The sequence below is a fragment of the Aspergillus fischeri genome, genomic scaffold (genome assembly GCF_000149645.3).
Source record: "Aspergillus fischeri NRRL 181 1099437636266 genomic scaffold, whole genome shotgun sequence".
NCBI classification, from domain to species: domain Eukaryota; kingdom Fungi; phylum Ascomycota; class Eurotiomycetes; order Eurotiales; family Aspergillaceae; genus Aspergillus; species Aspergillus fischeri.
In genome coordinates this window covers 1212668-1235725 of record NW_001509760.1, presented here as the reverse complement: position 1 = coordinate 1235725, position 23058 = coordinate 1212668, and the positions used below count along the sequence as shown (strand labels likewise).

At 50.3% G+C, this 23058-nt stretch overlaps 9 protein-coding genes across 9 annotated transcripts; 7 read left to right on the top strand and 2 right to left on the bottom strand.

Moving 5' to 3' along the window:
* Positions 1-359: 359 nt before the first annotated feature.
* NFIA_051390 (TRAPPII-specific subunit TRS120) lies at positions 360-4948 on the bottom strand (the record flags this gene model as incomplete). The annotated part of the gene is made up of 3 exons (XM_001257690.1): positions 360-3644; positions 3707-4695; positions 4783-4948. 3 exons carry the CDS (start codon positions 4946-4948, stop codon positions 360-362), a joined length of 4440 nt encoding a protein of 1479 aa, XP_001257691.1.
* A 1034-nt stretch (positions 4949-5982) lies between these two features.
* NFIA_051380 (histidine kinase-like ATPase domain-containing protein) lies at positions 5983-11330 on the top strand (the record flags this gene model as incomplete). The annotated part of the gene is made up of 3 exons (XM_001257689.1): positions 5983-6110; positions 6174-11192; positions 11246-11330. The coding sequence occupies 3 exons, from the start codon at positions 5983-5985 to the stop codon at positions 11328-11330; spliced, it is 5232 nt and encodes a 1743-aa protein (XP_001257690.1).
* A 774-nt stretch (positions 11331-12104) lies between these two features.
* On the top strand, positions 12105-14573 carry pabA (aminodeoxychorismate synthase pabA; the record flags this gene model as incomplete). The annotated part of the gene is made up of 1 exon (XM_001257688.1): positions 12105-14573. One exon carries the CDS (start codon positions 12105-12107, stop codon positions 14571-14573), a length of 2469 nt encoding a protein of 822 aa, XP_001257689.1.
* A 467-nt stretch (positions 14574-15040) lies between these two features.
* Positions 15041-16155, top strand: med6 (mediator complex subunit MED6; the record flags this gene model as incomplete). Its single annotated transcript, XM_001257687.1, has 3 exons — positions 15041-15134; positions 15211-15572; positions 15637-16155. 3 exons carry the CDS (start codon positions 15041-15043, stop codon positions 16153-16155), a joined length of 975 nt encoding a protein of 324 aa, XP_001257688.1.
* Positions 16156-16665: 510 nt separating this feature from the next.
* Positions 16666-17509, top strand: NFIA_051350 (LOG family protein; the record flags this gene model as incomplete). The annotated part of the gene is made up of 2 exons (XM_001257686.1): positions 16666-16709; positions 16825-17509. 2 exons carry the CDS (start codon positions 16666-16668, stop codon positions 17507-17509), a joined length of 729 nt encoding a protein of 242 aa, XP_001257687.1.
* Positions 17510-17809: 300 nt separating this feature from the next.
* pre5 (proteasome core particle subunit alpha 6) lies at positions 17810-18751 on the bottom strand (the record flags this gene model as incomplete). The annotated part of the gene is made up of 3 exons (XM_001257685.1): positions 17810-18448; positions 18530-18641; positions 18714-18751. The coding sequence occupies 3 exons, from the start codon at positions 18749-18751 to the stop codon at positions 17810-17812; spliced, it is 789 nt and encodes a 262-aa protein (XP_001257686.1).
* Positions 18752-19219: 468 nt separating this feature from the next.
* On the top strand, positions 19220-19795 carry NFIA_051330 (Vps55 family protein; the record flags this gene model as incomplete). The annotated part of the gene is made up of 3 exons (XM_001257684.1): positions 19220-19255; positions 19324-19537; positions 19662-19795. 3 exons carry the CDS (start codon positions 19220-19222, stop codon positions 19793-19795), a joined length of 384 nt encoding a protein of 127 aa, XP_001257685.1.
* A 564-nt stretch (positions 19796-20359) lies between these two features.
* Positions 20360-21789, top strand: NFIA_051320 (uncharacterized protein; the record flags this gene model as incomplete). Its single annotated transcript, XM_001257683.1, has 2 exons — positions 20360-20411; positions 20471-21789. The coding sequence occupies 2 exons, from the start codon at positions 20360-20362 to the stop codon at positions 21787-21789; spliced, it is 1371 nt and encodes a 456-aa protein (XP_001257684.1).
* Positions 21790-22201: 412 nt separating this feature from the next.
* Positions 22202-22929, top strand: NFIA_051310 (UPF0220 family protein; the record flags this gene model as incomplete). The annotated part of the gene is made up of 4 exons (XM_001257682.1): positions 22202-22300; positions 22363-22623; positions 22707-22804; positions 22866-22929. The coding sequence occupies 4 exons, from the start codon at positions 22202-22204 to the stop codon at positions 22927-22929; spliced, it is 522 nt and encodes a 173-aa protein (XP_001257683.1).
* Positions 22930-23058: the final 129 nt, after the last annotated feature.

The following is a 23058-nucleotide window of genomic DNA, read 5'->3' as shown; positions in this document are numbered from 1 at the left end:
AGAGTTTACGGTTCACGGAAGACATGGAATAAATGATGTCTATATATATTTTCATTTCTAGAGTGCCGCATGTACAATGTGGAACTCGATGTTTATAGAACAGAATAACATATGCATCGTTCATAGCATAGGTTTTCGATACCGCCCCATGCAATAAAAGAAGCAACCACATTATATATTCAGGTCAGAAGCCAATCCATAGTACACCTCAGCGAGAACGCTCAAGCGGCTGGCGCGACTTTTCAATCATACAATTCAGAAGTGGGAAGTTGAGGAGTAATCATACACGTTGTTCATGGCTGTCGTCAAACCAGGTCGTCCCAGGGCCGCAAATCTGTACATTGAGAAGATCACACAAGTTAATCACAAGCATGCATGATACATGTCTCTCTGGCATGCCAGATCCGTCTTCTTCGAGTAACGTCTAATCCAAACGAGTCTCTGATGGCCTCATCATCGTGTAGTGCGGGCGCATCGTCCGCCGGCTTCTGATCCTTCTCCAATCCAGGCGTCGATCTCAGGGTTCGCACTTCTTCAATACTTGCACCGACTTCGTACTCTCCGTGGCAGAAGATGGTAACTCCAATGGTGACACTAGTGCCCTCTCCACTGGGCAAGATAGGCAGCACTTGCTGCAGCATGCCGGTCCAGGCCAGCCTCCTCGAAAGATCAAGAGCAACGTTACTGGGTTGGTGGCGAAGACTGGGTTGGAGCCGGAGAAGTGGATGGATTGGCTTTGAGGAGCGGTTCCGGACGGTAACGGTGAGATCGAGCATCTCGTCGGTCTGTACCTTATATTTTGACCGCCCAATCTGCATCACTTCATCAATGCTTTCCGCGGTAGATGCCTTCTGTTTCGGAAAGGAGGGGCTCAGGGAAAAGCTGATATCCATGGCTTCGAGCCGAAAGGCGTCCACCATCCGCGCGTTCATTCGTATACCTCTTAGCTCAATGACTCCCTTGTGGCCAGAAGTCGTGGTGCTCTCTTTCCAGACGCCAGAGATCCTTTTGAGCAGTTCCTCCCGGAACCAGAAAGCCTCCCGTGACGCTGCTTCTGCCTCGAAGGTGAGCTTGTTTGCACTCACGACAAACTGCCTCTTGATTCCAGTATTCAGAACCGGTATCGAAGCATGTGGATTGTCCACGTAGACACAAGGGAGGACAAGAACAAAGCGCGAGATCTGACCCGGCTGTAGCTCTCCCGTGATGGTGTACTGTCCAACCTTGGGAGTGACTTCCTCCGCAGAATCCCCTTCCATTGGCTGCTCGCTCACTTGTAAAGTGACTGACAAAGGATTCGGCCAGGCGTTTCGCAAATCAAGTAGCAAGATGCAGTGGTCGTACCCGTATGCGCCTCGTCCCAGTTGAGATAGCACTGGGGCAAATGGGTCGTTGTCCGTGGAGCTGTTCCCGACAGAGTCCAGCTCCAATCCCTGGCTGTTCCGCCATGCGAAGTCACTGCTAAAAGGTAAGATGTCGCAACGAGCCACTTCAATGCTAGCATTCACCGTCACGGTAAGCGGTATGAACAACTGCCGCGTGTAGAACACCTCCGGTAATTGGCCGTTGGAAAGCCCAATATAGGAATAATCAATCTGCACAGTCGTATCTTGCAAGCCCGGTTTGCCAACGATGTCGAGAGAAAACGTCGCACTTTGTCCCGCATCAATGACAAGGTCGTCCGGTGAAGAACCCTGTCGGCGCCACCGCAGGCCTGGTTTCGTAGATAATTGCAGTTCCAACTCGTACACTTCTACCGGCAGCAGGTCTTTGTTTGTCAGCGCGGATTGAATCTGTCTCGTAGTGGAATCATGAAACGTGAAAGTTATGAAGTCAAGGGGGCAACTTGACGTGTTACGCAGCGTGATGTCGAAGGACTGGGTTTCTCCTTCCAGCACCATCACCGCTGATTGCGACAATGACATCGACTCAATCACAAGGGACGGCTGTTGGCCAATGACTTTGACTTCACAGGACATCGTCTCGGGGCCTTTCTTCGGCTGCTGTTTCCCATCTTTCGAAGTGGTTGAGCTCCACGACAGCGGCCGATCTGTCAAAGGTTTTTTAGCCGCGAGACCCGTTCGCTTGAACTTCGCTTCAATCTCTGGTTTCCAGAATTCCTTGAAAATCGGGAATTTGCGTTCCCTGCAATATCGCACTTTAACAATACAGCCGGTGATATTAACTGTCCCTTCTGTAGGCGCAGTTCCGATAACCGTCACTTCTTGTAGACAAAGCGGTGGAAGAATTATCCATTCTGCAACAGCATCTAATGGCACACCTTCACCATGCAGACGAATCCGTTCGATCTCGATTTCAAACTCATAGGGGTTTTGAAGAGTAACTGTGAATGCTGCATGCTCACCGGCGATCATGAGCGACTCCGAGATTTTACTGCTTGTTTTAGAAAATGGGTTGTATAAGAATGGGTCTTTTGATGGCTTGTCGCCGTTGCCTGAGACCACGTCAAGGTGTGACTTGGAACGTCGAACAGGTCTCTTAGTGTCAGGTAGAGCAAGGAGCCGTACGTCACGCACGAGGAAGTCATCCCAGTATTCTGCTTCTAGATCTGAAGCGCCAAGCTTATGAGCAGCGCCCACTGTTCGTTTAATATTGTTCAATAGGCGAACCTGCTCGTCTTGCGGCAGAAACGGAGGCTGGTAATAATTTTCAGCAAGCATCAGGTCTCCCCGAATGGTTTGGAGCAGTTCAACTGTGAACCGGAGAACACCGGTGAAATCAGGAAGCGCCTCGCAGCAGTTGATGCACGCTTTGAGAGCGTCTATTTTCAAGTTCAGGTCACCATATCTGTCCAGGGCCACATGGCGAAATGACCGCTCAATAATGGCCGCGATAGAGTCATACTCAGGGATTGGGCCCGTCCCACTTGCAGTCGAGGAACGTTTCTTCTCCCACTCATAGAATGGAGATGGTTGAACACCATATATCTCCCCTATGAGGCCCAAAAGGGCACGCATACTACTTTCCATATTCCCTGATCCAACATCAAGCGCGTTGATATCAAATGCCGTATCACTGAGCGATGCCAACCCAGCGGCGGGGTGAATCCCAACTTCTGCAGCACCGATTTTGCGAGCCTGAACGAGAGTTGGGACTATTATCGAAAGGAATTCCCGCAAAATGAATGCTTTCTTCCGCGGTAGATCAAGCGCATTCAGTACAGACACGACTCCAACGATAATCGGTATAGTATCTGTTGCAGGCAGATCTGAGCTAGGGGAGAGTGGCAAAGCACGGAACAGGAAACTCGCAATCTCTGACTGGCGGAGGATGATCAAGCCACGAGGACGTTCGGGCCGATGCAGTGGCAGCAAAGGCTCGTTCATTACGATGTGCTTCAAAGCATTGTCGTCCAGAGCGCCATCCCGTATTCGCGCGGCTACCAGCAACCTTGAGAGCCGGATTACTGTCTCCGAAAAGACAAGCTGGGGCACCGGCTCATCTGTAATGTTGGAAGCACGATTGTAGAGATGAAGGATATTGTTCGCAAGGTCGGGTAAGAGGTTAGCGAGATTTTGAAGGGAGATGATGCGGTTCCCAGGCGTAGACTGTCCCACTTCAAGGGCACTGCTTTGGATTGTTTTAGAGGATTTATCGGCGACCGGGTAGCAGATCGGAGGTATCTAACCCACGGGGATCAGTGGAATGGGCGCAGTGAACAAGAAGACTAGGGTATAGAACACACCTGGAAATCCATGCCTGCCCATGCAAACATGAGAAGACAAAGAAGGATTGACTCGAGAGCTTTGGCATGCCACACATAATCACTGCTTGCCCTGGCATTTGTCGCTGCTTCTACCAATTCTTTAAGAGCGTCTGGCCATCTTCCCGTCTGAAGAAAGAGGGTCCCAATCACTACTCCCGTACGGCCTTTGATCCGGTTTTTCGTGCGATCAGTAGCACTCACTCCGCTCACTGACATTCGATCACGGCTATGCTCTTTCGAGGTCGGCAGAGAGTTGGGTTTGCCAAAGGTACTTGCGCGGTTAGCCAGCTGGATAGACCGTGTAATTTCGTCAAAGGTCGTAGGTGTCTCATGCTCGCTCGGACCAGGCGAGCTCTTATTGGAAGCCAAAGAAGTTTCAGGTGCATCATTGGGGTGGGATGGGAGATGCGCAGGCAGTGTCATCCGGTGAATCAGCCTGTCGGCAGGCCTTGCGCGCAAGTCTGGGCCACGATGTGGCCCCCAAGATGAGGCTCTGGGAGATTCAATAAAGGGGATGCTTTGAATCGTCTTCGCGAACTCGTCAAGTTCAGAAAGCAGTATCGACGTGATATCACACAACGCAGTCTTTATCGTCGTCGCCTTAGACGCTTCAGGTCGGGGAACCCATATGATACCGTCGGGACCACTCGAAAGCTTGCTCACTCCCTCACGATCAAAGATCAAGAGCTGGTGAACCAGAGCCCGAGTGTTTTTCTCCTTGACCAAGCGCAGTCCGTCCAACAGTTCGTCTAGCCCGGGTTGCATTCGATCGCCGGACCTTGTGGCTGAATCTGCCTCACTCTCTTTATTTTCTTCAGGCAACTCGGCTCCATCCGCTATAGCTATGACGACCAAGGGTTCTCGGAAGATTTCGAATGGGAACAACTCTAAATGTGATATGGGAGGGACGGAAAATGTAAGGTCATATATTATCATCCCAGTTGGAAATGCAAGCGGTGAAAACATATCTAACAGGAAAATCAGTCAATCATTGCACCCAACGTCATAAACTTGTTGTATTCTTTCTTCCTCGCGGAAGAAGCGACAGTGCCTACTTCGATTGGGTCGCGCATTGGGGCTGATATCTCCCAGGCGGACAACATTTTCCGCCTGTAGTCTTGCAGCGAAGCTAAGGAACCTCGAGCGTTTTATCCTCCCGACAGGAAGCAGCAGTGCCCTCAAACGCGCGGGCGCAATGGGGGAAAGGGGATCCACGGCCATGTTGTCATCGGAAAGGAGGCGGGAGGGGAGGCAGTCGGCGATATGCTCTGGACTGCTTCCACAAGGAGACACCCAAGCTCATAAAAATCATACAAGAAGATAATTTTGAAAATCAGTGGATGGCGTAAGAACCAAAGGAAGAATCAATGCCAGTCCAACTGTCCTGATCACAAATTAGTGACCGTTGGGTCACTCTTTGGCTGAAGCAACAACAACAACACCACCAACTGATAATAATAATGATCCACAGCGATTCGATAATCACGGCGCTTTTGGTATTCCTGGTCCGCCGTAGTGTTCCTGTCCTCGGATAGTTAACTAGTTAACTAACTAACTAAGGATGATTATGTAACCCCTTGCACGTGGCGATAAGCAATATCAGTGGGGTGCAAAAAGTATTCGACCACCCCTACCTTACCGCCTACTATTAGCTAACCTGATTAGGAAGGATTTTGTTTCCATTATAACTAATATTTCGTATACTAACTATCTGCCTCGATATATGGCTTTGCCCGGTTATTCCTTGCCTTTACGGCCCATTTTAGTTGTTGATATCCTAGGGAAGTAATGGATATGTACGCGTTTCGTAGTTTTCTGCCAGCAGAATAGTAGGCGGTAAGGCAGGGGTGGTCGAATACTTTTTGCACCCCACTGTAGATACCCTTGGTCGATTAACTCCGCTGTCTCCGATAAGGACGACATCGCCTCCGGACTGAGAGGAACCGCTTCATATATATATTTTCGTGCTTGTTGCCGTTCGTTGTCTCTGGTTTTGTATGCTTATTCTGTTTTCTTTTTATTCTGATCTTCTTTGATTTTAATCTCGATCAAGTATCAGGAAGCATCTTGTTACAGTCTTATTTTCGTCGGTTGTCTGGGTACCCATGTTTATCGACCACGTAATATCCGGAGTTCCAAATATTGAGGTATACACAGATTAATACTCTTGCGCCCTGATTACGTGCGCCTTCAGTTGGAGCATTTTATTGGAGTGGCTGGTAAATCTATGCGCCGAGCCTCTTGATTCCTAGGACATGGCGAAGAACATCGATTTCAACGCGCTGAAGGCGCGGACGATGGGCTCAGGGAACGACGAAGAGGCTGTCACTGTTGACACACGGGGCTTGATATCTAAGGTCCTCGCACGATATTCAGGAAAATGGTAAGTGATTGTTACCGTCTTGTTCTTGGTCCTGAGAGAACAGTACTAATGCAGAGTGGACAGGACCGTTCTACGAGAGATGATCCAGAATGCAGCGGACGCAAATGCTACCAAGGTCACTATCAAGTTTGAGACTCTGCCTTCTACGACTGTACCCTTGCCTGCTAGCGCCGATCAGACTACCTTGTTGAAACACACCATTTCCCACCATACCCTCAAGCGTTTGTTAATCTCGAATAATGGCCTTCCTTTCAGCGAGAAGGATTGGGCAAGACTAAAACGTATTGCGGATGGAAACCCTGACGAAACTAAGATCGGCGCATTTGGTGTCGGGTTTTACAGTGTCTTTGATGACTGTGAGGAACCATTTGTGTCTTCAGGCAAGGATGCAATGGCTTTTTACTGGAAGGGAAACGCGCTATTTACACGTCGCTTGCAACTTAGCGAAGAGTCGAATCCAGAAACAACATTTGTGCTTGACTACCGCAACGATACTTCTCCGATTCCCTCTCTGATGCAGCTGTGCCAGTTCTTATCAAGCAGTCTTACTTTCGTCAGTCTCGAGAGGATAGAATTATGGCTTGATGACTGGAATCTCCTGCGCCTCGTGAAGAAGACTGCACCCAGCGTTAATCTTACGATACCCAAAGACATTGAAACTAAGACGCCTCAAGGCTTGATGAAAGTAATGGGTATCACTCGAGAGGTAATTCAAGTCGACGCAGCCTGGATGCGTGTCGTTGAGTGGAATCCGAACGCAAGCGTGTTTCGCTTGGACGGACTGAGAGATACCACAGGCTCCTTGCGTACCTTTTTTTCCCGACTCACCGGTCAGAGCACACAAGAGAACCCTGCAAAGACCGAGAAACCGGAAAACATCAGCGAATCCGGAGACTTGGCCACCGTCTTGAAAGCATCCGTTTTCTTACATATCAGCACTGCAAGTATCCAGTGTTCCGTCAGTCACTCCCTGAGCAGCGAGCTTGAACGAGCTACGCGCAAGCCTCCACCCAAACGAACTACCCTTGCGATACTTACGCCTTCCTATGACACGGACGTTGCATCCGGAGTGTCAACGTCACGATCAGAGATCCTATCCTCAATTCTACCTACCAAGGCTGGAAGGGTCTTCATAGGATTTCCCACCCACCAGACAACAGGATTGAACGCTCACATATCTGCGCCTTCAGTGATTCCGACGGTCGAGAGAGAGAGTATTGACCTCAATACGAGATACATCAGCAAATGGAACCTTGAAATGTTACGAGCGGCTGGAATAGTCTGTCGAGTTGCTTGGTCCGCAGAAATGGCATCGATCAAGTCCAGAATCCTGTCCAAGATAGACCCTTCCAAGTCATCAAAGATCCGGAAAGATGACATTTTTGGAGTCTTGCCTGAAGCGATTTACACCGCGAATCAGTTTGTTTTCCGCGAGTCGACGCCGTCATCGGTATTAGGTCAAACTATCGAAGACGCCTTTTGGACATGTAATAAAAACGCGTCCATAGAGGTACTGTCAACATGTGGTATTATACAAAGTCATCAGGCACGCATTGCTCCCAGAGACTTGAGCTTCATGGACTCTATCCCGGTCCTGCCGGATGAGCTTGTGTCGGGCGCAAAAGATTTCGTCAGAAAATTAACTGATTTTGGGCTGGTCACGGAAGTCACCGTCTCGGATATCAAGCGAGAACTCGAGGCCAGCACCTTACGGCCCGGCCAGGTCATCGAATTCCTTGGTTGGTTAAGTCGGAAAGCTACTTCAGGGCAACTTGATTCTTTCTCAATCCAGAGCCTCTTGAGTGTTGCAGTGGCAAACGATGAAGATAGCTCCGGCAATCCTGCCCGACTACTTGTTTTTGGGGACATCAACAATTTTCTGAATCCCCAGCGTATACCTGTTGATTTGCCCGTGCCGTTCTCGGTCATACCTTTCAAATACTCCAAGTCTCTCTCGAAGCAGGAATTGGAAGCACTCGGGTGGACGGAACTTCAGACAGTTCCTTGGATCCGCTGGCTTGTCATCAATGCTGGTAATAGGGATGTTCTCCCATTAGAGCAAGATATGACGCAGATGCCGTCCTTCTCTGCGCAGGTTCTTCCTGTGCTGTCGAAACAGTGGGATAACGGCCTGAGCCAGTCATCGAAGCAGACGATTATCACATTGTTGCAGTCGCAGGCAGTCATTCCAACCAAACTTGGGATGAAAAGACCCGCTGAGACATATTTCTCTTCAGTGCGGCTGTTCGACGACCTCCCTGTTGTCCATGGTCTCAATAGCGTTAAGGAAAAGTTCCTCATGGCGCTTGGCGTTCGTAAGACTGTCGAACTTGGCGTCATTTTCGAGCGGCTCCTCGATAACCCCCAAGCTTCCGATGGCAAGGGCGACAATCAACGAAAGTGGAGTCACGTTGATCTCATACGTTATCTTGCTTCTGTTCGCGATGACATCCCGGCGAATGACATCAAAAGACTTAAGAATACTAGCATTTGCACCGCCGAAGCAACGGGAGACTCGAAGCCGGTAGGTGGAAAGCGATATAAGATTTTGGAGTTGTTTGAGCCGAAAGATTCCCTTAGAGACCTTGGTCTCCCCATCCTTGAATGGCCGGGAAAATATCAGCCAAGCAGCATTGAAGGAAAATTCCTTGCCATGCTTGGTTTGAGGAGTTTCCCGTCAGCGCCTGAGCTGATAGATGTTATGGCAAAGGCGGCTGCTGCGGATGACTGGGATTTGCACGGAAAAGCTATGTCTTACTACATTTCTGAGTATCATACAAACGGTTATGCCACGTTCGATTGCGGTGCTGTCAATGTTCCGTTTCTGCCAATTGAAGGGGCTCGCGACCTGAGCACACCAGGCAGATCTTTCACTGATGAAGGCGCAACACTGTTTGGTTTTAAGATTCTCAGACGTGACCTTCACCCTCATGCTTCAAAATTCGGGGTCAAGCAACACGCCGCCATGACGAGTTGTCTCGATTACCTGATCCGTCATCCACCATCCACGAAGCGAGACGCAAGAGTGCTGTTCAAGTATCTTGCTGGGAGAGTAGCGGAGCTAAGCGCACGGGATATAGAGCGTACTGGTAATGCACAAATCGTCCCGATCACCACAAGGGATACAGTCGAGCAAGGTTCGGCTGTTCGTCGTGTTGCCCCGAAGCTATGCTACCTTGGAGAGGGCGAAGATTACCGAGACATCTTTGACTTTGTGGATTTTGGTCAAGAGGCCAATCTCTTCCTCATGGCAGTCGGGTCTAAGAGAGAGCCAACAAAGACCGAACTTGCCTGCATGCTAGTCAAAGAACCGGCTAGAATTTCTGCTTCTTTTCAGAGTGCCGACAAGTATCTCAAGCTCCTGAGAAGTCTTGCAGAGCACCTTGCCGTTCTGAGACGGGACAAGGAACTCTTTACTGAGATGAAAAGGTCCACTTTTCTTCTGGCTAGTCGAGATATCACCTCTCTGGCTCAGGAAAAGGTCAAGAGCGAGGATCTTCTGGGCTCCGATGACGATGAGGTAGAAGATCAGAGCATCAAGGAATGGACGTTGACCGCTGCGAAAGATGCAGTTGTGGTGGACGATTTTCAGAGTTTCAACCTTTTCAAAGAGCACATACTAGCTGCACCGCAAGAGGAATTGTTAGAGAACTTCTACACTGCACTCGGAGCTATTCCATTAAGCGGACTGGTGGAGGAACGTGCCAACTGGGGAGCTGTGGCCCCCGATCAGCGTCCAGCGGCTAAACTGCATAAGCTGATCAACGAGCGTTCAAGGCTGTTTCTTCATGATCAATCCCCAGATTCAATTCGCCACGACGTCAGATGGCTGGAGAAGAACCTCCAAGTGCAGGTGGTGAACTCCATCTCGCTCACGCGGTCTCTCAAGGGCCGTCGGGTGTCGCACACGCAGAAACGGAGTGCCATAATCACCCAGAACGGACGAACTTGGATTCTTTGGATCTGTCCCGGAAAATACGACCTCTACGAAATCAGTCAAGCTCTTGTACATCTCATTCTCGTTCGGCCAAAGCTCCATTCCACGCTCACCTTAGAGATGTTGCTGAAGACTGACCTCCTAGAACTGAAGGCACGAGGATATAACGTGGAGAGAATATTGAAGCAAAAGGCACAAGAGGCCAAGATAGCTGAGGATCGGCGTCAGAAACAGTTGGAAGAGGAGCGACAGCGGCTAAAAGAGAGGGAAGCCGCCTGGGCCAAGGAACAGGCTCAGCTTCAGGCACAAGAGCGGGAGATGGAAGCGAAGAGTCAACCTCTCATGCCAGGTGATTTTCCCGACTCACCCACTAATAAGGGGTCGAATCCCAATGTGCAAGCCGAAGCAACAGAGACACTCCAGGAGCGGCGTCCGCGCGGTTTGTTTGCCAACTTGACCAAGCGATTTGGTTTGGAAAGTGGCCGGTCGAACTGGAATCCTCTTGGGGGACAGCCATCGCCACCCCAGCCTGCTGGGACACCGGAGCCTACAGGCACCCCTCCTCCGCCATATTCTGCAGACGACCCTCAGAGACCGCGCCCGGAAGAACCCGCGCCTGTGCATCCTCCTCATCGTTTGCAGAACGAGTTGCTCTCTGCCATTCAAGCCTGCCGGCCTCATGGATCGTCGAGCTTGTACAGCCGGCCGGAGACGAATGAGGTCACTGAGACAAAATCCTACTGCGACGAGAAGCCAAGCCATGACTTGGAGTTCGTGGCGACTCTACCCTGTGGAATCAATGTGCTGTTCGTGAAGACCCTAGCTGATCGATCCGCATTCCTGTCCAAGAACAGTGCTGGAATCAATTTGTTTGCTGCCCAGTTGATCGAATGCGCTAGTGTCTTTTCACTGCGCAAGGACAGTCTTAGTGTTTTCTACGACCCGGGTGGAAAGACAATAGCATTCAACCGGGCTGGCAGTATTTTCTGCAACTACTTCTACTTCCAGCAGCTGCATGAAAAGGAATTGCTTCAAAACCAGTCGGCTGACAGATCTGAATCGATGGTATACTGGTGGGTCATTCTCTGTCACGAATTGGCCCATAACCTGGTGGGAGACCATAGCTCCGCCCACAGTTACTACAGGTAAGAGGGCCTTCTGTCCTTGATGATATAGAAATTCGACTAACTTGCTGCAGTGAGGGCTTCGTGGCGCAATATTTCCCCAAGATCGCGGTCAAGCTGGCCAACGCGAGCCAGCCAAAGTCGGGTTCAAGTGAATGAATTCATTATACGATTTGATGAACATAATGAGTGCTTCCATGGTCGTTGAGAGGATAGACACAATACATGTTACAGTACATAAATCAATGGCATTTCGGCGCTTATATAACTGAACATAATACAATAATCATTTCCTTCTTTTTTTTCTCTTCGTATACCAGGCTTCAACTGGAGCTTGAGACCCTAAAGTGGCAAGCAGGCAGTCTTTATGGACAAATTACAGTTGCCACTGTCATCCAGAAAATATGGCCCTGCCCTTCCTCTCCCAATCATCTTCATCAACCGATGCTGGACCGTTTGGGGGAAGAAGGTTATCGGAGAAAGACCCAAGGATCGTAGAGCAAAATGTTCCGTTGATTGCCGCTCCACTTCCAGGGACCCTTTTCTTTCCGTCGTGTTATTTTTTATCTACTACGGAGGAGTCACTGCACTGTCTGTCCTTTTTCCTTTCACGATCTTTCTCCTATGTTTGAACTCTTTTGAATTCATATTACATTTCCAACATGTATATTTCTTCCGTGGCGGCGATTAACTGATCAAAATTGGCCCCTCAGGTAAGAAGACAGTGTATCTCAAGATTTACCTATCGCCACTCCTGGTCGTTGGCCGATGAATTCTGGCTATCGCCTATATACGCTCTTGAGGTCTTTAATTCATTTTCGCTTGGCTGGTCGCTGTGTTGGATAATTGCATCCAACCTCGTCTTTCACTTTTAACGCACTCCCCTTTTGGTGTTCTCTGTGGGTACCGTCGGAGCCTGCGGGCCACAGCAATATGGCGCCATTTATAGGCGATGATGAGAGGGCTTCGGGTGCCGGTCAGTCATCCGGCTCGAGTGTCGATGCTCCTGCTCGAAGGAATGTCCTGTACATTGATGCATACGATTCCTTCTCCTACAATGTTGTGGCGATGCTCGAAGAGGTGCTGGATGTTAAAGTCTCGGTGATGACCATCGATTCCGATTGGCCAGACGGCAACATGGTCGAGTACCTACAGCATTTCGAAGCTGTCGTGCTTGGCCCTGGTCCTGGAGATCCGAATGTTGCTAAAGATGTCGGCATCATGCGGGATATTTGGAACCTGAGCGGCGCAGATATGTTACCTGTCTTTGGAATCTGTCTTGGTTTTCAGAGTCTCTGTCTTCATCAGGGCATTCCTATAGGACGATTGCCATATCCACTACATGGCCAGGTTCATCGCATCAAGACTGTCAACAGGGACATTTTCGAAAACGTGCAAGATGTTGAAGTTACGCTTTATCACTCGCTTTATGCCAAACTGGATGCTCCGGAACAGTTGACTCGGGGGGTCGATAGTGGAGACCCTCATGCTGGTCGATTCGCTTCCAAGGACCTTGACCTTCTAGCTTGGTTTCTCCTAGAAGATGGGAAGACACAGATTCCCATGGCTGTGCGCCACCAGAAGAAACCACTTTGGGGGGTGCAGTTTCACCCTGAGTCTTGCAAATCTGACAGGGAAGCTTGCGCTGAGTTGCTCAGAAGATGGTGGGATATGGCCCTGAATTACAACAAAAAGACGGGGCGAGGAGGATATGGCATTCTTCCAGACCCTAACCACTACGCCAGTGGTAGTATTACTCTTCCCGATGCCGCGTCCACAATGTTGAATTGGAGCGCCAGCACTTCCTCCTATTCTGCATATCGTACCTTTATAGCGAGAAGCTTGGATGCCGAAGTCGTCTGCGAGAACTTGAATGCTCCCAACTCGCCAACCGTGCTATTCCAATCTAATGGGAGGTACAGTATTATCTCGGTACCTAGCCCCGCCAGCTGGAGGCTCGAATACTATTCTGAGACTCAAAGTCTGCTGTTAGAGAAGCTGCAGGATCGCCAAGGGACAGAAAGTGGCCCGACTAGGCAGTCAGTGGCAGAGAACATTGTCGAGAGATCCTTGTCAGTCTCTCAATTCTGGGATGTGCTGAGGTTTGTGACGGACATGAAGAAGGTTGATTCAGGAAGTCTCACTGTGCCGTTCTGGGGAGGTTTCCTGGGTTACTTTTCCTATGAAATGGGGCTGGCCTGTCTTGCACGTCCCAAAACAGCTGCAGAAATCCATACGACCTGCGAAAATGCCGGAGAAGATCCTGCCGACGCCAGCTTGCTGTGGACTGAAAGGAGTATCGTTGTCGATCACAAGACGGGCCAAATCACGGTCCAGTCAACATGGGTTGACGATGATCTACCGACCGGATGGCTTCATCAGACCGTGCAGTTTTTGCAAGACCTCGCCCTTACCAGGAGTCAGTGCAAGGTCTGCACTAGCGACACCGAGGCAGAGTTCTTGGATTCCATCCTCAAGCAGAGCGTCATCAAATTCCCAACCCAGGAGAATTATCAGAGGCAGATCAGGGCTTGTCAGGCTGAGTTGGAGGCTGGTGAATCGTACGAACTGTGTCTCACTGGCGAAACGTTGATCACGTTACCCTCTCCAGTTAGTCAGAGTGGCCGTGCGAGTTTTCCCTGGAAGCTGTACAAGCGTTTGAGGAAGTACAACCCCGCCGCCTTTAGTGGTTTTGCGCGACTAGGTCACGTCAAGATTGTCAGCAGCAGCCCCGAATGCTTCCTCAACTGGGATCGGGACTCTACGCTGGAAATGAAGCCAATGAAGGGCACTGTGAGGAAAACCGAAGATATGACCATGGAGAAGGCCCGCGAAATCCTTGGATCGACGAAGGAGATGGCGGAGAATCTCATGATCGCGGATTTGATTCGCCACGACCTCTACGGCATCTGCGGCTCGGGCGGCGTCCACGTAGAAAAACTCCTGGAAGTGGAGGATCATGGACGTGTTTACCAGATGATCACTCATGTCAAAGCCAAGGTTGATCGAAACCGGCCCGGATTTGCCGCACGGGATATGCCGCAGTTACCCTCCTCGAACATGTCCGGATACGGACTGACTGCGTTGCAAAGATGTCTGCCACCCGGCTCGATGACTGGTGCCCCTAAGGAACGCTCATGCATGCACCTCAGCTCAATCGAGGACCGAAAACGTGGGATCTATTCGGGCGTCATGGGCTTCCTGGACCTCGGTGGCGGGGGCAGCTTCTCAGTGCTCATCCGCACAGCTTTTACCTGCTCAAATGAGCAAGATGACGAGCAACTCTGGCGAATTGGCGCGGGGGGAGCCGTGACCACTCTGAGTACTCCCGAAGGGGAATGGGATGAGATGTTGACCAAGTTGCGTACGGTCTGTGGGATCTTTGCTCCGCTTAACCCATAGCGAGCGCCGCTTCTTTCTTGTGATGATGTTATGGGCACCCAAGGCGAATACTTCAACATTTGCAGCGATTTGTATACGGTTTGCATTAGACTATAGAGGTCGATTCAACATTCAGCGTGGGGGACTTGGGCGTGGCGTTTGGTTACTTGGAGATACCTTGTGATTTCCTCATGATATCCTCATGAATGAATAATATGTCATTAGACAAATATATGCGTACTTGCGGTTCCCATGAGCATCAATATCCTGTGCTACAGTAGTTCACGGAATATGCGGAGCTATGTAACTTTGCTGCTGCAAACATTCCAAACATCACTGTCTGTCTCCGCGGAGAGGTATCAACTGGTCAACATCTAAGGTCACACCAGCGATCCCTGCGAAGACAATTGATCTTCGCTGCGACCTAGCTCTCGACCTATACACGTGCGACAACTTTAGTCTACTCTGCATGTTTAAGGAGCATCTCAATGGCCGGTCCTCAAGATGCTTCGTTAGAGGAGATCCTCTGGCGGTCTCCCCCGCACGTCCAGATGATGGGAGGATATCTGCATTCGAATAACAGTAAGGGCAGCTTCTCTGGGCTTAGCAAGTTTGCAGATATCAGAATTCAATTTTTGACACGATGAGCAACGATCAGTTCTGTTCTATTTCGCAGAGTCACCCTTCTTCGATGCCACCTCGAATAACGCCTCCCTCGCTATCCAGGCCAACTACAATGAAGCCTTTCGCCATTTCGTCGAGACCCGCGAAGCCTTTGAAGGGAGGTTGCGGACTATGCAAGGCCTGGAGTTTGTCGTCGCTTACGATCCGTTGCAGGCCGCTGCGCAGACAGATACTCAGTTCGCTCACGAGCCCTCGAACGTATGGGTGATCCGCAAGCAGATGCGGCGAAAGCGCGCTGGTCAGGAAGATGAGGTGGTGGTCCTGGCGACATTCTTTGTGGTGGGAGATTGCATCTACATGGCCCCTTCGGTTGCAAGTGTCGTTGGTAACCGCATTGTACGTCTACGATGGTTCTATTTCTCTCACGTGTGGAAGGGCATGGCTGACCGAATCGCATCAGCTCTCTGCTGTCACATCGCTAACCAGTCTTTTGAAAACCGCCGCGACGCTGCCAATCTTCACCCCGGCCCATGGGCATACCTATCTACCACCAGCTCCGAAACCCGCTGATGCCGGTCAACCTGGCGTTCCGTCTCAGCAGAGCAAAGAGAACACGCCCATGCCCGATGCAGAGAATCCCGCCAGAGTTCCGCTGGTGGGGTCGCAGACGGGGAACACTGCTTCTACATTCCAGGATACGAGGACACTCGCTGAATCACTGAATCTGTTTCTCAGATATGAGGACGAGTACATGGATGAGAATCCGTTGGTCGGCGAGCCTGGATCGTTCATCATGTCCAAGGCCAATGACGTAGATCGGACGGCGACAGCAAAACAGCCGCCAAATACGATCCCTACCAAGATGGGGACTCCATTGGTGAGAGTGGATACACCAGGAAAGGGCCCGGAGAAGGTCGGCACTCCATCTAGCTCTGATGAGAGTAGATTAAAGAAGAAAAAGGGCCAAGTTGGCGGTTGAAGCATGTTCTCGTTATTGCACTAGGCTTCTACAAGATACCCCAGAGTCTTAATATTGATGCGGCTATTCGTAAGAAAACAAGCATTTCTTTACGTTACCAGATCTAAATGAAGTTTAGAGCAGGTGGCAGTACAGCAATGAGTCACGACTATCGCATCCAGAAATGGATTTCGATCAAGCAATGTACAGCTGGGCTGCAGCTACTGAACACGAAACCCACTGGAGGTGACTCATAAGACGGCAAGAAAACATGGTCAAGCAATTGACCGTAATACTAAACATGGTTAGATTTTGGTGGAGATATCCGAATAAAAAAGAAGCTATTACTGTTCTTTGATCTTTCTGACCTGGCTGATCCTAAAGCCCCGGATTGTACCTGCTTATCCGCGCGATATATTTATAGTCACCCACCTAACAACGATTGTCCCTGAATGTTACACTGGACACATCACCTTTCTTTCATAGCATTATAGCATAGATCCTTAACCAGTGACAACCATAGCGATCACCATGGCCACCACACAAAAAGACAAGCCTGCAGTCGTCTGCGTCTTGTAAGCTACCCCTCCCCTCCCGGCCATCCACCGGAAAGGCCATCCCTCCTAAACAACAAGCTCTCCACCCCATCCATGGCGAAAAGCTTATTAACACAATTGCAATCCCTTCCAGCTGCGGCTCAGTAGCAGGCAATGACCCCGTCCACATGGAAACCGCGCGCGCCCTCGCCCACGAATTCCACAAGAACAACGTCCAGCTCGTCTACGGCGGCGGCACAAAGGGGCTAATGGGCGAGCTGGCGCGCACGCTCGTCTCCCTCTCCGGCCCACAAGCCGTGCACGGCGTGATCCCGCGGGCGCTGGTCCGCGTCGAACCAGGCTACGACAACAAGCGGGAGGAGGAGAAGCCGACGGAGAGCAGCGGGAAGAGCGCGGAGCGGACGATCAAGGAACCGCTTGACAAGACTGCTCTGCTGGGGGAGTCGGAGTACGGGACCACGACGATTGTGCCGGACATGCATACGCGGAAGCGGCTTATGGCTGAGAAGGTCATGGCGGGGGGTCCTGGGTCGGGCTTCGTGTCGCTGGCGGGTGGGTTTGGAACCATTGAGGAGGTCATGGAGATGACGACATGGAATCAGCTGGGTATTCACCATCTGGGGATTGTGTTGCTGAATGTCAATGGGTACTGGGACGGGCTGTTGTCGTGGGTGCAGAGTGCCGTCAAAGAGGGGTACATTGGGGCAGACAACGGCAAGATCCTAGTCGAGGCGAAGGATCCTCGCGAGGTTCTGCCGAAGCTGCTGGAGTACCGGGTTAGCAATGGCAGGATGGACCTGGATTGGGGCCAGGAATGAGTTCAGTCCTGGCAGATTGCTGTCTAGCTTGGGCTCAAGGACTGTTTTGACTAGCAGCTCAGATACATGATGGATGAAATAGACCTAGACGATTGATGCAATGCAAGAGACACTACTATTACGATTGCTGTCATTAAGTTTTGCACGATCCGTGATGGATCCATAATTCCGCAACCATATCCCGAATGAGATCGTACTACCGAACATGCCGGAGTATAGAATAAGTATAGTGAAAGCGGATCCACAAGAAGAGGAATGAGATCAAGCTTGCATATCTATGGGCGTTAAGTCCAAAGGGAACTATGAATCGACCTCCATCGACTCCTCTTCTTTCGTCTCCCCGGAATCTGTCTGCTCAAGGGCTTCCAGCAACGGTGAGATGCTCTGGCCATCATATAACTTGAAGGTCTCGATCTTGCCCTGAGCCCCTTCTCCAGCAAGTCCCACCACTCCGACAGATGTGTTGTCCACCGTCAGCTCCTTGTCATGAGACAGAGTTTCTTTCAAAGCCCGAAGGCCGTGGCTAATGAGCTCTTCCCGGCTGCAGCCGGCGAATTTGTCCAGATTCCGCTCCAGGTAAGTCCGCGCCATTTGCGAACGAGCCCCGATGGCGCAAGCAAGCATCTCTTGAGTCATGCCGGAGGGCTGAAATTCGAACAGATGGGGTCCAGCCTCGTCGACACCTGCAACGAGCAGACCGACACCGTATGGTCGCTTGCCATATTGCTGAGTATTGGTCTGGGCGCGGTCGCCAATCTGAGTAACTATACGATCCACTGGCAGTGGGCGGCCGTAAGTCATTCTGGAACCAAGGCACTGTTGCTTCATGTAGTTTGAGAGCACACGAGCGTCCGATGCCAGACCGGCGATAGCAACACCCATATGGGAGTCAACTTCGATGATCTTCTTCTGATAGGATGATAGTTCTTCGGCGTTTCGCTAGAGGTAGCAAAAATAAATGTATTAGCATATAAGCTGTCCCCTGCGATGAAAGCAAGTAAATCTGAAGTCTGTTCGAACCTTTAGACCGACCAGCACGGCGTGTGTCTTGTTGACAAGTCCTACGACAACTGATCCTTGCTTGACTGCTTCCTGTGCATATTCAACCTGGAATATCCGGCCTTGCGGCGAGCTGTCCCGATCAATGGTTTGTTAGTTACGACAAAGCTTTATATCATGGATAGGATAGCTTGGTGGGCCTTACAAGGTGACCGCATCGTTGTCGTAATTGTTTCTGAACATGATTGCGGGCTATGATTGAGGAGCAGTGCAGTAAGGAGGATTCGGCCTTGGTAGAATATTGCCCTACGAAGCTCAATAGCAACAGAAAGAAATGGAAAAGATTGATGATGCTGGGAGGGGGGAGGAGAAACAAGCAGTATCGAAACAGGCAGTGAGCAACTGACGCGGTGACCTCCAGCAGCAGTTGTAAGGGAAGCTCTCCGCCTGCTGGGTAAGCTCGGGCCTGTGTGCCTGAGGCTGCCAATAATGCCCCATTGCCAACGTCACCTCCACAGGTGCAGCTGTGCCGCTAGCCCACGCTTATCACTTAAACCGACCCAGACCGTCTCGATGCAGACAAAACAGTCCCTGTGATCTAGATCATATCCGATATCTGGAGATAAGTCGCTGCTGGCTCTGTTTACAGAGAACGAATCCCTCATATCCCACCTGCCTTGGGCCCTTCGAGGTCCTGTATCCGCAGTCATGATGGCAGGTCTTAAGACTATTATCGCTCTCTCCTTTGTGAGTCCCTCATTATTCATTATTGCTTTGGTGGCGCATTGTACTGATCCAATATCTTTGCTGCTTAGGTTCTTGCCATTGGCTTTCTTCTGGTCATCCTCTCCTCCGCTCTTTGGCACAACTTCCTCCCGTTGATTGTGGTTGCGACATATGTCATCGCTCCTCTACCGAACTGGATTTGCGCTCGATGCGCTAATCCAGATGATTTTATGGACAGTTCTGGTAATGCAGTCGCTGATTTTGGGCGATTCTTGACTGGTTTCCTGGTGTTGATGGGTATTGGTAAGTTTGTTCTGTCTACTGCCATCCTTCTTCCTCTGTCGCATTTGCGTCTCGTGGGATACCCTCATTATATGCTTTGCAAACCTTTTGTCATATGATTGGTATCTAATGCGGATGACTCTAGCCCTGCCGGCCGTGCTTGCGCATAGCGGAGCTATCCAGGTCCCTGCCATGATCATGTCCATCCTCGGAGGTCTTCTGATTTACGGCACTATTATCAGTTTCTCGATGTTCTTCAAGGAGCAAGAGGAGTTTTGATCCCCATAAAGTGTCAGCCGCAACGGGGAACGCTCGAGGGCGGATACTTTTTCTACGAACCCATTCCAGCAGACCGTTCATAAACCTCTGTGCAGTCCTAGGACACTGGCTCACCACAAGTGACGATTTGTTTTTTCCCGCTTGATTTGACCTATGGTTACTCTTATGTGAAGTTTTTTGAACTGCAGCCTGTCTCATTTTGACCCTGTTTTGTCAGCGATACGAACGGTGTACTATAGCCGATGCGAAGTTATATAGAGCATTGCCACGGTATTTCTTGGATAATACCCCTAGCTGGACTTAAGCTTCGATGATCCTTTTGAATCTCATGCTATGTATTGCATGGTATTGGTACATAGACAAGATTTCGGATACAGCCCGTCGACTAATTAGTTTACATAGACAGAGTAGACGGCACGTGACCGCGCGCCGGTATCCAGAGCGCGTCGTGTTGCAAGTAGAAACCTCCCACTACAGCAACCTAGTAAAGTGCGCCTGTATCTGTACCAGCGAATCTTCACATCGGCAAGATATGCAATTCTCGGGCCATATAATTACTCTACAATGGACATTTGGTCTGGATCCATTGCGCTGGACAGGCAATCTCTGCTTCGAGGTACCGCTTCACGCGACTGGGCCCTCTGCTTTGCGCGCTGCTCACTACCCAATTCACAGGTTTACGTCTGATCGACCGGACGTCCAACTGGCAATCCGATACACTCAAAGATTCAAGTTTAGCTTTTCGAAGCTTCGTGAATCCCGCACTGATACCCTTTTACGCGAGAACTGGACCGAGCCTTGAAGTACACACAGCTGACGTCGAAACATCACAATGGCTTAAGAGCAAATTACTGGGCAACATATGGCTGGAGGAGGAGGAACTAGAAAAGTTCCAGACGTTTCAATGTCCGGTTGGAATTCTTCTCTGTGTCAACAGGCTATCTGGAGCCAAGGCTTCTGGTCTCCTTACAACAGATCTATTGGTCCATGGTGTGCTGTCAAGCGCAGCCTCAGTTGAACGGCCACCTACTCCGCCTATCTCGTCTTCTCCCGGACCGTATGAGTATGCATCTCATGTTTATAAGCAGGAGCTGAGAATCTACGCGACCCCGCTTTCTTCGTCCCTCATCACAAAGACTCAGGCTCTTTGTTCCCCACCGCAAGATCCGGACGGGCTCGCCAGCGATGGACGATTTGCTGAATTTCTTCCGGACATTCGGTCACCCAGTCCCAAGCGTAAACGAGTTGCTACGCTGTTTGAGACTGCTGCTCAGCATCACAAGAAAGTGCGACAGAAAGGAGGAGAGGCGGTATCCCAGTTGATGGCCAGCTCGCTTTCCCATCCCTCCCAACATCTACAGACTTTCAGAATCAAGCGTGAGTCCGAGGAACCGTCATTGCCGTTATTGGAAAAGATAGCCTTTCAGCGGTCGCGGTCATTGTCCACTGGGGCCAATCTGCATCCCATCAGACCGTCTGATCTCCGAAATGAACAGCCCCGGCCAGGCAGCCGCAGAAGCTACTTTGCTTCGCGGAAGAACACCCCGAATCCACTGGAACCTATGTCCCGAAGGGAACACTCGACGGCGTTACCGTCTTCGGACGACAAGCTGGAGCCTTCTGCGACACCTAAGGATGCCGAAACCATTATTTCTGAAAATAAAAATACCATCACTCGTACGATCTTGACGTGCATGCGATTGTACGGCTTCAATCGCTCATCACGACCTACAAGCACAGCCAAGAATGGCAATGGGGTCGATTCGGATGTGAATTTGTCCACGGAGATAGGGGCAACTTCTGGTACCGACGAAGATGAGTTCAAGGCGATGTATCATGCAACTTATCGCGCATCAACATTTGCCCTCCGCAAGTATCTGAAGCAATGCCCTAGTACCGACGGGGCCGCAAAGGACCTTCCGCCTTTGCTGGACAAAGAAAAGGCAATGACATATATAGACGAATTCTTGAGGCTATTTTGTGAAGAGGATTGATATCTGTCCGGTACAGATTAATGAGATACGATGTCATGAACAATTGATCTTGAAGCAATTCAGTTGGTCTACATTTAGATTCGGGGCCTCATGTTTATGATTTTGAGCTGTTTTGTAGGCCTATAGCCGCCCAGATATCTCACTACACAGCAGTATTCGCACAAACGAATCCAACGAATTCAGACATGATTGTTTTAAACGTCCCCGGCGACATCATCAGGTATGGAATAGGGAAGGGCATCAAGCGCTACGCCATATGTCGGATATTGTGAATCTCCGAGCTCCGGGTACCGACTGCATCATAACCCCAGATAGCTGCGTATGCGGATGTCGATCGAGCGTTCATACATACTTTTACGCCTGCCATAGCACAGCTACTTTATACGCCATCTGACTCCAACAAAAGCTCACAATGGAAGTTTCCAACAACCGTCTCTTCCGATGGTCGAAGCCCGAATGGCTAAATAATTCGACCGTCCGCAATGCGGGCGTCTACACGTCAGGAGCTCTGGTGAGCTATCTTCCACGCAACGCAGCACAGCACACGAGTGACTGATTATATATTGCGAGTAGTTCTCCCTCGGATTCTTCTTCCTCGTCGATGCGGCCGCATTCTCGCACAGCTCGCGCAACGGGTCCAAAGTACACGTCAAGTTCGTCGACTGGATTCCCGGCATCTGCTCGGCTCTCGGGATGTTGGTGATCAACTCGATTGAGAAGTCGCGGCTGCAGGCGGATAGCTTCAGCTACAGCGGGAGCGGAGTGGCGTGGAAGGCGCGGTTTGTGCTGTTCCTGGGGTTTGCGCTCCTGGCGGGTGGTTTGGCGGGGAGTGTGGTTCGTCTGCTGTCTTTTCTTCTTTTCTTTGCTCCTGCTGCGGACTTTTGAGGGCTGGAAGTGCTGACTGGAAATGGGAATAGACGGTCATGGTCTTGAAATATCTGATCAAGCAGTACCCGTTGCCGACGTTGTATTTTGGAATCGCTAATGTCGTCGCTAACGGCTTGGTCATGCTAAGGTTTGTTGATGTATTACCTGCAGCTATACATCTGTCTCGGTTGCTGACTGGTTTGCTGCAGTACTATTGTTCTATGGATCTCGCAGAACATAGAGGATGATTACACCTACAACCTTGCGTTGTAGCCATGGACTGGTTTTTGATTTTTGTGCGTTGTTTGATGTGTTCTTGGTACGAGTGGGATCATGTTCAGTGCGTCACAGCCATACCTTATTTGTTTTCTCTTAACTGGCGCACTCGTACTTGAAGTGTTT